The 13,233-nt window shown below is 37.8% G+C and overlaps 1 protein-coding gene across 1 annotated transcript; it reads right to left on the reverse strand.

Moving 5' to 3' along the window:
- Nucleotides 1-481: 481 nt before the first annotated feature.
- On the reverse strand, nucleotides 482-2,779 carry LOC147640768 (uncharacterized). The gene has a single exon (XM_086815002.1). It carries the CDS (start codon nucleotides 2,558-2,560, stop codon nucleotides 644-646), a length of 1,917 nt encoding a protein of 638 aa, XP_086671128.1. The 5' UTR covers nucleotides 2,561-2,779; the 3' UTR covers nucleotides 482-643.
- Nucleotides 2,780-13,233: the final 10,454 nt, after the last annotated feature.

A 13,233-nucleotide genomic window follows, 5' to 3' on the forward strand; every position in this document is an offset into this window, starting at 1 on the left:
ACTTTTTTGCACACTTCACAGAGGGGGTGTTAAAATATTGCATCTTCTTATGCTGTCGTGGAGGTCCTGTCGGTCTATTTTACAGCCGACCTGCTTCATGCACAAGTATATAGGAGTCGCTCTCTTTTATTCATTCAATCATCTTACATTGCCCTATTTGCTGGCTCTTGTACTCTGTAACCTCAAGCTAATAAAGCTCTTGTTCTTGCTTGCAATCTTTCTCTCTCTCATGTTTATTTGCTTCCGCTCGTGCACATTCTTTCATACATAAATCATTCAGACTAATGCTGTGAAACATCCAAAACTAGATGCAATCAGAGGGTGCAGTTTCTCTTACTTTGACATGAACGCTTTTGTTGACAGCTGCTGTAGACATCAAAAACTTCATTGACTCACAATGCAGCACCTCCGAGGCCCATTTTCATGCACGTTGCTGAATGATGTACATTTGAAATATTCCTGCTTCTGCTGTTATCCCAAATTACAAACACAATATATTGGGCATAAATATAATCATAGGAACCTTACAAAGCAGATCCATAACAACAAACACCAGAAAGGTCCGATTAGCCTTGGATTGCCATGAGAAGATCAGAAATAAAAACATATATCTGCCAGTGGTAATTTGATTTTATAATACCAATCAGTTGTGAGAGGAATGTAAATTGATGTTGCCGCCTGCTTGACAAAATTCAAGGTGGTAAATGGCCTGAAAAATGTGGTCTTCTATGGGGAACTGTACATGCTTATTTAGAGTTGAGGGTGAAGCTGCCAGAGACCTCAGAACACTTAGAGCTGCTGCTTCTTCGAAGGCGTCCCACTTTGTGCGACCAACACGCAAAGCCAACTCTGATAGGAGAACAATGGCCGGAACTTGGACGCTCTTTTCGACATCCAGTGCAGCCAACTGGACCAGATATGGAAGACCCGGAACCTCCAAAATGGCCTGGGAGTGCTCCTTACACAAAAAGTTGTCATCATCTACAAACTTCAGCAAGGCATCAATCGCCTCTGCCACAATAGGGAGGTGATTTTTATCACTGTTGCAAAGCTTTAAGACCAGGCACTTGATCACCTCCTTGTCCTTTGCGGAGAATGTTTTGGCCAGGCTTCCAACAGCCCTGATGCAAGATACTTGAAGAGGAGGCTCTACAGACAGGTCAAGAATAAGTCTCAGAAGCTGATCCACCACTGCCTTAGCTGCTGGAGAGGTCGTCTTAAATGCAAACTTTCTGAAATCTGCATTTTTTTCTGCTGCTGCTGCCAGCTCCATTACAGCCATGATCGCATTTCTTTGCACCTCACCTTGCTCCGTCTCAATCAGCTTTGCAAAGCCTAGCATTGCCCTTGTTTCTGTGATCCTTCTGCTGTTCTGAACATTACCTGCAGCCAGCAACCATAGGGCCCTAGTCACCTGCACCTTCAGGTCATTCTTAACCTCCAGAGGTTGTTTTTCTCTCTCTTTGTGATGTATGTCACGGTTCATGAGCCCGTAATAGCGTGAATCACTGACACTTCTACTGTGCTTACCCATGTCACTTAGCCCACTGGTGCCATCAGGTGTACCCACTATTGCATCATCACAAATCCCTGTTCTAGATGAAGAGCCCAAAACTCCTCCATTATCTGGATTCTTTCCATGCCTTTGAGAGGGTAGGCTTGCATTCACAAACACCTGTAAGGATACTGATTCAATAGGAGGGACAAGCATGAGGGCGACCAAGTACTTGATCCCATTTGCCGTACCGAACTCCGTTTGAGCTTCTGGATCTCTGAAAACCATTTCTGCCAATGCCCAGGCAACTTTTGCCTGCACCTGCATTGGACCCTGCTCAAGGACTCGAACAAACGCAGGTACTGCACCCTGCTGAGTGATGTGGCGCACTCGATCCTGATTGACAGCCAGATTTCCCAATGCAGTTGCAGCCATGATCTTGCCCTGAAGGGTACCATCGCGGAGAACCTTCAGTAGCTGGGGAACCCCACCTTCTTCTAAGATAAACTGGCTATTTTGGTCACTAGCAAATGCCAGGGATGCAAGGTCGCTTGCTGCACCTTCTCGAAGCTCCGGGGTGCCTCCTTGTAGCTTCGAAAGGAGGGCCCAGATGACCGCAAGGTTGGGCAGAGTGCTAGCAATGGGTGGCATGCCAAGGATGCTGACCGGGTCTTCGTCGGTGGCAGAATTGAGGAGCCAGTTGACATTGGCAATGGCATCATCCACAGAAGAGTTTGCTTTCCTGAACTCAGTGGCAGCGGTGATGGTGATGACTCTTCTCAAAATCCCACCTTTTTTACATCTTCTGATCAGGGAGCAACACTTTTCCAAAGTGCGCGAGGTCTCGTCCATGACACGGCCGGTCGGGCGCTCGCAGAAGCGGGGGTTCCCCTGTCTGACCATACTGACAACTGTACGGAGGGACTGGGTTAGGGTTTCTACACGGGAAAGGAGCTCCAGGCATTCCTGCTTGTATGAATCCACCTCACCTGCAGCAAACTTTATGTCTTCGATGAGCTTCATGGGCTGTCGCAGCAGTGATTCGAGGGGGAGGGGGCTCTCCATGAAGATGAAACATCTGCAAGGGAACCCCCTCTATCTGAGCTGCATGGAGGCAGAGGGCTTCAAAATTTGAAGATATGCATGGATGATGGTGAAGAAGAAGAAGAAGAAGAAGAAGAGGGCAGGCTGCTCCTCCTTTTCTTCATGAAGTGGGCGCTTTGCACGATGTTGCCAAGCAATGTCATCAAAGACCAACAACTGACTTCTGTCCAAGCTCCCGCTCATTTGACTTGGTCCATTGATTCTCTCTCTATATGTGGCACGAATGTTGTTTTTCACGCCGGGGGTATTAATTGGAATATTCGAAGGGTATCTAGGATTTGCATTAGTTTATTTGTTCCGTTGCATGAGCTATGCGTGTAATGCATGCAGCAAAGGGGCGCATGATTCAGAACACGTGTTAGCGCAGGGCCCGCATGCAAAACGCGTGTCACGAGCAGGTTGTTGGTGCATGTGTTGTTTGCGAGGAGCTTCTTGGCGCAGTTCTTCGTGGCACATCGGCATGTTTGATTGCGTAGGGTTTGTTCGTGGCTTTGCTCCGACTATGTTGCTTTGTGTGGCAGCTGTGTGTGGGAGATTCTGTTATATGCAAGTTGTTCTGTGCTTTGCATGGCAGGCGTTTGTCGCCATGCTGCCTAAGCGCATTCGAAGAAAAACGAAGGCATTGTCGCCTTCTCGGCTTCTTGGCGAACCTCCTCCTGTCGATCAAACCTCGGAGTCCAATAAGGAGAACGTGCCTCCTCGAATTGTGACGCCTCCTGAAGGTCCTGTTGGCTTGGAAAATTTGAAAGGTGTCAAACAGAAAGCTCAGTCGTTTGGTATGTTATTTCCGCCTGACATCTGGTATTTTTTTCATCCATTTATCTCCTCTATTTTGTGCATATGTTTCTATGCGTTTTTTTGTACATTCTTCTGAACATGTTTCCGTACAAGTTTCTATGCGTTCTTTTCCAGAGATGTGTTTTTTGATGTCGTCTACCCTTCTGTGAACGTTTTGTTTGTCGTAAGGAGCTTTGAAACCTCCTGTGCTACAACGAAGAGGAAGAAGAGTGCGGATACTGTAGGTTCACCTGCTGTGCACGTAACTGAGCCAACTGGAGCATGTCCTCAGTTTCCCAGTCGGAACAATGTCAAGATGCTGGAGGTGTCATCACTATCGGGATTGGAAATGATGATGTGAATATTTCTCTCTGGGATAATCTTGTCGAGTTTGTGCGTCATGAATGCACTCAGGCTGTCTTCTCGCTTGAGAGAGGTGGAACTCTACACCATCTTCACTTCCAGATGGTTGCTCGCATAATTTCAACGTCTATAATATCAGTAGGGAAAACTGTGAGGCGGTATTTGATGTGGAATACAAATAAGCCACCGGGAGGTATTGTTATGTGCTGTGCATTACACCAGATAAAGATGCATACATTTGAGGGAATGGTAGGTTACTGTCTCAAAGATCTGCATAAACCTCTTCGTTTTCATGCACACAATGTTTCTGCGCCGACGATGAGATCTCTCGTGGCCGAACACTGTATGCACAGTTTGGGCAGGGTGACTTGAAAAATCGTGTTTGTCTCACACCGGTGAATATTTTCGAGCTGTTGTGTACATGGATAATTACATACTAAACAAATGGACAGTGACACTTGGTGTAACTCTTCTGAAAATGATGAGAAGTGGCAAGTACTTCCCCAACGCGTAGTGGATCATTCCCAAGGCTGGCAATGGAATGGATTCTAGTAGGGCTTGAGCAGTGTGGAAGTGCTTGAAGACTCCTGAGCTCGCCGACATTTCTGACATAAGAAAAGTATTCTTCAAAGATCACTACATTGAAGGTGAATCTGCCAGGTACTTTCTTCCAGGGGCGTGTCATCCACAAGAAGAAGAAGATCCAGAAGTCTTCTTACGAAGTGAAGAGGATGGAGTTCCAACTGGTGCTTACAATAATCCAATCCTTGTGGAGGACAGGCTACCTGATGTGGATCCTCAAGAGCCATACATAAATTCTTCCGAAGAGAAAGCTGCAAAGTTTCTGAGAGCCATCAACGAGGGTGATGATTTTATATCTGTTCCACCGTGTCATGACCTCAGCGGGGAGGCATTTGTCTGAATCTTGCACTTAGTTTCTTAGTTTCTCGCAAATCCGTTGGATACTTTCATGTACAAAAATAAAACTTCTAGTGGATTAATAAAATCAAGTTTGTGGTTTTGCATAATTTTCTTTATTTGTTTTTTGTAATTTGATACCTTACATTATGCTTTATTAATGCCCACGGTAGTGGGCATTAATATGCACTAGTCACAAAAGTGAATATCCCCCTATCTATCTCTAATTTTGTGTGAGGGAGATCGATATATATTCGAACACACATACTTACCCATGTCACGTAGCCCTCATGGCATCAAACCTGGGTCCTCTCACTGGAACCCAACCGTTCTATTAACTCAACTACGCATCCAATTCTAATTACTTTCTGTCTCTAGGGATATCTATTCTTTGCAATGTCAATTGTATATGTATCTCTCTCTCTCTATCTATAATTCTAATTATTTGTACTACACAATCACCCTCGCATTTTAATGCTTTAGAAATGCATATCCTCTCTATGTGCATCTCTATTGAAGGTGTATGGCAACAAGCTTTTTTTTTGGAACAATAATTATATATATTAATATTTTCTACATCAAAGACTTAACAGAGACACGTGTTCTGCATATCAAATTTACATCAAAGACTTAGTCCCAGTGGCAATAAGCTATAATAAGCATTTACCTTCGCCCTCAAATGCTTATAAAACAAGGCATTCAAGTTTATACTCAAATTTCTACAAAACCTTAGTGAGTACTAAGATAAGGACATATAAATATTGTCTCTTAAAAAAAACTAACAAGGTAGAGGATCATGATATGCTTAAAAGTATTTATTAAATATTGGAAGCTTACTAAATTTTATATTGCAAGATCCCTTATGACTTAACTATTTAACTATTTCTAGAACTAGAAGTCTCCCCCAAATGTACAAACCCATCATGATCACCCTTTAAAAATGAATAGGCACTTTATGATTACTTTTTCTAGTTAAATTTTCGATGCTCCACTTATTTGCAAATGTACGGATTGGTCTAACCAATGTCCATCCTTTGGTACTCCATCAATCTCATTCTTTACACTTATAAATTAATAAAACACCCTTCTACTTGTGAGAATCTTTCATATAAAGCCTTGCCATTTATCTTCTTAGTTTGTAAGCATTGGGGTCTTATCACCCCGAAGGCAAAACAGAATGGTTCAAATGTAATTGTTTCTAAATTGACCACTCTGGAAGGAAAGAAAGAACATGCCATCATGTTGGCAAGTGAAAGAAAATAATATGAGGCTTCATTAATTTAACATATCTGAGAAATTAAATTTCGAGTTCATGTCAATAACATAAGGCTTCATTAAGTAGCATATATGAGAAATTTAACTTCCATATCATGTCCTTGAACTTTTCTAGAATAACAAATGCTATGATTTTTACATAGCATTGGTCAAGATCAAAATACATTCTTAGACACATTGAGTCATGTTATACATTCTTAGTCATATTGAGTCATGTTATATTGCAAATTCTTTATACTTATCTGTTTTGCATTTTATATTTTCCTTAGCATAATGTTTCCCATTCACAATATTCAACATTTCAACAATTTTAGTATGTGCTTCTCGAATGTGAATGTACAAAAAATGAAATTTCTAGACTTTGTATTCTAAAGTTCATGAATTTTCAAGATGTTCAAAGTTGGTCATTTTTATTTCTATGTGGGTAAACATGTTATGAGAATTACTCTTGATTATTGAGGATTATATTTCTTATTTTATACCGGGGATGCCCGTGCGCACCTATTGGTATGTGTAATTTGATATTATGGTTGCCTATTTCTCATGACGACATTGGGATTAATTGATGTATTCAATTGATTGTTGAACTAACAGGATTATGTTTATGAGTGTAGGTACTGAAATGTACGAGTACCGATTGAGGTGTCGCACTATATGAGGGTTCCGATTGAGGTATCGTATGGATGGTGGATTGAGTGGTGGTGTGAAGATAAAGATCATGTGCTAATCATACATTAGAATTTTATTAATCATTTGTAGCCTATCATGTGGTTAGATTTTATGTGCGAGTGTGCACAAGATTATTTTATATGCGAATATGCATAAGATTATTTTATGTGCATGTGTGCACAAGTAATGGCTATAGGCCCATTAGTATTTATCATTGGGCAAAGGTTTTGTCATGTATAAACCTTAGAAACCTTTGACAAGGTTATTTATACGTAAAGCAAAAGCCTTAAAGTGGAAAAGGTGCTATTATTGGCTCCAAGGGCTAAAAATATGAATATGACATAAATACTGCATGTGGGAGAAGGAGCCACACACATTGGGGGGAGATTGCACCCAATACTTATCTTTTGTGTGGTGTGAAGTATATTTTTCACATGTTTACCTTCATATTCTTATGTTTGGTTTAATTTTTCTCTATTCAATTTATTTGTTATTGTGAGAATTCAGTTTAAGCTTGTACTTGGAAAAAGATTCCTCTTTTAGTCGTATTACAGCTTTGGCACGTACAAAGGACACCTCTTCAAGGTTTTAAATCAAAAAATATATTTTTGAAGCAATTCAAAAATTAGATTGTATGCCTAAACTCTTGTAAACTTGAATTCATTGAATTTAGAAAGTATGTAAACAATTTGAACAGGACGTGAAAAAGGTGAAAAAGGCCGGATGTGAAAAAGGCTGCAAGACTTTGCATAAGGGTACATATCAACTTCTAAGGTTAAGGACAAGGTGGAGGAACCGGTTGATAAGAAGAAAGAAAGCTTTTACCCAAAGGGCAAGGGCCAAAGGGTAAAGAAAGGTGGAAAACCACTCTACATAAACCAAAAAACCATCCTTCTTCATAAACCAAAAAACCATCCTTCTTCATGGAAAATGGTTTTTCTAATTTCTTAGCATCTCCCAAATCCAACCCCATGAAATGGTTTTTCTAAATTCTTCGCATCTCCCAAATCCAACCGTATGGATGGGATCAGTAATAAGAGAAGGAGGTTTTAGGCCCGTTACACATACCCCACCGCCCAAGAAGGAGGTTTTAGGCCCGTTACACATACCCCACCGCCCATGTATGGGCGGGGGAGATTGCCTGCCATGAATTATGGGCGGTGGATACCCCCACCACATCAGCATGGACAGGCATGGGTATGGCGATGTGTAATGGGCCTTAGTTTCATTGTTCGATTGCTAAACCCCTGAAAGCAACAGATTTCCATAATGGACGGACATGGTGGGAGTTTTCCCATAAATCAATTTGGAAAGAAACTAGTTATTAGCGTTTTGCAATAAATAAATTCTGGATTAAAGGTTGGGAAATTCAAGCTAAACTGGTTATTAGCTTTTTGCAATAAATAAATTCTGGATTGAAGGTTGGGAAATTCAAGCTTTGAAAATATAATTTGGATTGTGAGATTTTCCTCTGGGCACGGCTAAAATCGTGTAAATTGGTTAATTTTTTCCTTTTTCTTCTCTATGTAGCGTGGAGAAGTGCTTTAGTTGAAGCTTAAAAAAAAAAAACTTTAATTTATAAAGTTTTTTAGAAAAAGGAAAAAAAAGCCTCATCTTTTTAGCTATGCGTTGGCGGGCTGGCTTTTCGAACAGGTGTGGAGAAGCCTTTATTAATAGTTTTAAAAACCTTAGAGTAAAGCTTTAGCCAAAGCTTTAAAAAGCCTTAAATTTGTAAATTTTAAATTTTTCAAAAAAGAGCTTAATATATGTTGTTTGTGTGCGCTTTTCGTTTTCTTTTATTTTTATCTTCTTTTGGTGCTATCATGCCCGTTTTGTTCTTGCCCAAAACCAAGCAAAAATTAGCTAAATAGCTATAATAGCTAATAGCATAGTTATTCCTAGCTAAGATTGAAAAACCATGTTATTTAAGTGCTCCAAAAGCCTTAAAATCATGCCCAAAATGAAAAGACAAAATTAAATTGGCCAAAACTTCAAGCATAATTTGTACATGAGGGTGTTAAATAGCTTATATATATATGTGTGTGTGTACACACACACACACACACACACTTATTTCACTTATGAAAGCATAAGTTAAGACCTTCTAAAACCAAGATATGGTGGAATAATTAGGAGAATTTCCATCATGCAACCTTTTAGAGACTCGCCTTTAAACTTATGTGTTAATTGAAAAACTATGACCATAGGGTTGTCTTCTTCAAGTTTGAGGGACACATGCCCTATATATATTATGAAGGTACTTTTACAAGATTTAATGAAATTATCCCGTGGATTGTGTCCATTGCTAGAAATAATAATACTTAATTTGACATTAGTCTAGTTTGTGGCAAGTTATATCATAAGGGGACAATCTCAATGAGAACTATTCAAGGATGAACTAGTGATGTTCCAAAGTTTATAACATGTAAAAGTTTATCTCCCTTTTACCTAGTTTGTATTGGAAATAATAGTAGACGTGTTAGAAATTATTATCCTTCCCTTTTTGTGTACATGTGAGTTTGCATGGAACTATATTAACACCAAGTACACGATCATAAATCTTTCTTTGAAAGGTTGTACAAACCCAAAGTCCTACCTAATTTAGAGACCTTCTTTATGGCTTTAAGCAATTACGTATGACCTTTCCGTAGAAATGTCATTTGACATTAACTCACCTATGTCTTGAATTTTAATTTTGATTCTTAAAGAGAGAGTCACAGTGAAATAGTTAAACTTATGTTTTCATTTTAATATATCAATCAAGGTTGTTAGAATTTTGATTCTTAAAGAGAGAGTTACAATGAAATAGTTAAACTTATGTTTTTATTTTAATATATCAATCAAGGTTGTTAGAATTGATACTAGTCATTCATTATATTCATGTTTAAATTTTGGATGTATTAAACGAGTCCATTGTTCATTTATGTAGTATAATCTAACATCAAAACAAAAAGCTCTCAATTGAGATCCCAAAAATGGGGATGTTCTGATTGCCAAATTTCTTTTGTATGTAGCATTATGACCCGGACATCTCCACATGACCCTTATCCACCTTCGGAACTCTTACGAGTCATGTTAGAGAGTAGCCGGCTAGCTTATTTATCTGAATGAAATGGCACTCTATTTCAATAATTACTGCGGATCTTCAATAATAAACAAGACGCCAAATGGTCGAAGATTTGGACACGTGACCATGAAGAATATTTCATTATGATAGCCATCGGCAACACCATAGTTTTTGATCCGAGCATCCGTTTTTGTCAGATCATGGAACACCTAAATATCATTTGGGGATGTAGTATAGAAGACGACTCAGCAATATCTGATGAGGAATTTCTTACTTACTCGTCTTCATTACCTTAAATCTAAGTTACCACCCGAGAAAGGAATTGTACCTAATCACATCCATATTATTAGAGGATTGTAGAACTTATTATTGAACTTGTAAAATTCATTTTGCTTTAATAGAAAACAACTCATCAACTCAAGGTAAGTTTCTCCCACCATGATATCAAAAATCAGTTTATATTTTATTTTATGATGTTAAGTTTTACTTGAATTGTTGTTTCCAGTACTATTGCAATAGCAACTCTAAATTCTAACCTTAGTTATTATCTTTCTCTTTTCCTTCAATATTTGACTAAAAAGTTTATACTTGATATACATAGAAAGTATATAGATTCACATATTCTTGGAGTGTTAAATTATTTTTGCCAAACAATTTCAATCACACTACAACAATAAGATATGTATCATATACCATTCTTCTCATAAAAAATATTTGTTATTTCTTAAGTTTAAGCTATGGCAGATTTACCATAATGCCCCACAATACAAGAATAGATTGACTCTCTTCGCAAGTCCTTATATAAAGAACGAGAACTTTGAGAGGAATTTCAGAAGAAACTTTTGAAATGACTGAGTAGAAGCAATAAGAAATAAATAAGAAAAATTAATGAAATCAAGAAAATAGACATTTATAGCTACATTAATAACAAAAGTCTAAGAAATCCATTTTTACATGTTACAGATGTCTTCAAGAAGGACATTATGCTAAAGATTGTTCCACGAAAAAGAAGAACAAGTTCTTATCTCCACTCACAATTGATGTGACAAACATCTCAAGCAAGAGAGTATCATTATCAATACACTATTAAACGATGGAGGTATGTATTCACTTCTTTTCACAAATGGTTCACATTTATTTTTGCAAGAGGGTATCATCATCAATACACTATCAAACAATGGAGGTATGTATTCACTTGTTTTCACAAACGGTTCACATTTGTTTTTGCATTTCTTTTATCATCTCTATAACCTAAAGACATAAATAGTAAAGCCTAGCAAATTATAGATTAAACATTAAAATTAGACATTCGAGAAAAGTCTTTCGATAAGTCTACCTAGACATTTGAGAAAATAATTTAAAATTTCTTTAAAACCATCTTTACTTTTATAAAAAGATTTCGAAAAGAAATTCGTTAACATCTCACTCATTTCTCACTTTATAAGTAAGAATAGGTTTTCGCTTGCGTACTTTAAATGTTTTTCACACTTTAGGTATTAATTATTAACATCCCAATTAAGAATTTAAATTTAATAAAACAAAATTAAGATAAAGAAAATTTATGTCAAAATTTAAGTTTAAGAGGGAACTGGCCACTCCGTCTCAAACTTATATTCTAAAGGAGTGATACATGGAATTAATCTGGTGGTATGGAACATCATATTCATTTCATGTACTTACACCAGACACATTTATGTCTTCTATCTTTTACCATCTTATAACTATATGTGGAATGCGCCTGGTATGGGACACTTAGACTCCTTTTACATATGTTCATTTGATTGGTTCGTTGCATATATGTATTATGTGTTGATCTAGTTTTCCACACTAATCATGAAGCCATCCTCTCATGGATTTATGCAATTGAGGACAGTTGTTGCAACCCAAGCAAGAGGGAATGTTATGAGAATTCCTCTTGATTATTGGAAATTATATTTCTTATTTTATATCGAGGGTGCCCATGTGTACCATGCCTGTTTGGTACGTGTAATTTGATATTATGGTTGCCTATTTCTCATAACAATGTTGAGATTGATTGATTGTTGAACTAACGTGGATTATGTCTATGAGTATAGGTACCGAGATATGCGAGGGTACCGATTGAGGTGTCGTATGGATGGTGAATTGAGCTGTGGTCCAAAGATGAAGATTATGTGCTAATCATACATTAGAATTTTATTAATTATTTGTAGCCTATCATATGGTTAGATTTTATGTGCGAGTGTGCATAAGATTATTTTATTTGCGAATATGCATAAGATTATTTTATGTGCGTGTGTGCACAAGTAATGTGTATGGGCCCATTAGTATTTATCATTGGGCAAAGGTTTTGTCATGTATAAACCTTAGAAACCTTTGACAAGGTTATTTATATGTAAAGAAAAAGCCCAAAAGTGAAAAAGGTGCTATTATTGGCTCCAAGGGCTAAAAATATGAATATGACATAAATATTGTGTGTGGGAGAAGGAGCCACACATGTCGGGGGGGAGATTGCATCCAATACTTGTCTCGTGTGGTGAAGTATATTTTTGAAGTGTTTATGATCATCTTCATATGCTTGTTTTAATTTTTCTCGATTCAATTTATTTGTTATTATGAGAATTTGGTTTAAGCTTGTACTTGGAAAAAGATTCATGTTTCAAAACAATATGTCTACATTTATTCCACGTGTGTCTCCATTAAAAAAAATGCAATTTTAAAAGTCCTTGTTTACATTAACATAACTTGTACATTTGGATATGAAGTGAAAGGACCTTATGATGCCCTTAAATAAACCTTCGTCATTTCAAGAGATGATTATATACACGTCACAATGTAAGAAGTGAAAAACAGAACAAAACGAACCCCTTTAGCTAACCATCCAACAATTGTCTTCAATTAATTCTTGACAACCAACTAAATAATCGTCATTTGGCTCGTTTAAGTTTATACTAAAATGGCAAGGAAGTCCCAAAATAAAAGAAGAAATAGAGGCTAAACTTAGCCAATTTTGAAAAGATTTTGTGAAACAAACATAAGATAATTATTACTTCTTTAAAGTCTTCCAATTTAGAATGGCAGCACAGAAACTTCAAACTTAACTTATGAAAAGTAGCTGAGAGAGAGAGAGAGAGAGAGAGAGAGAGAGAGAGAGAGAGAGAGAGAGAGAGAGAGAGAGAGAGAGAGAGAGAATCTTATCATCTTCTTCCCAAGGTATTATTCTTACCACATTAAACTATTATTTTGACTTTTTCAAGTCCTTAAATTTGTTAAATTACTCATGGTGGAGACCTAGTAAAGGTAAGAGTGGGTCAATAAAGACTTAGAAAGTGGTGGGTTGTCTTCCACAAAGTGAGACCTCTCATCCCCAAGAGTTCCTCACTATAAAATTAATGATCTCCCAGTCTTTAACTAAGGTACATGACTAGTAGCATTATAAAGTAGAGACGAAAGACCCACAATTTTGTCATCAAGAGAAGTTATGTGATAAGGATGATTCCTCACAGTAATTGAGGTCTCACTACCCCCTCCCCCACCCCGGTGCAAGCTTAGGCTACCAAATGACAAGATTTGAAGGTATGGTGGC

Source organism: Cibotium barometz, chromosome 2 (genome assembly GCF_041138505.1).
Source record: "Cibotium barometz isolate CiBa-2024 chromosome 2, ASM4113850v1, whole genome shotgun sequence".
Taxonomy (NCBI): domain Eukaryota; kingdom Viridiplantae; phylum Streptophyta; class Polypodiopsida; order Cyatheales; family Cibotiaceae; genus Cibotium; species Cibotium barometz.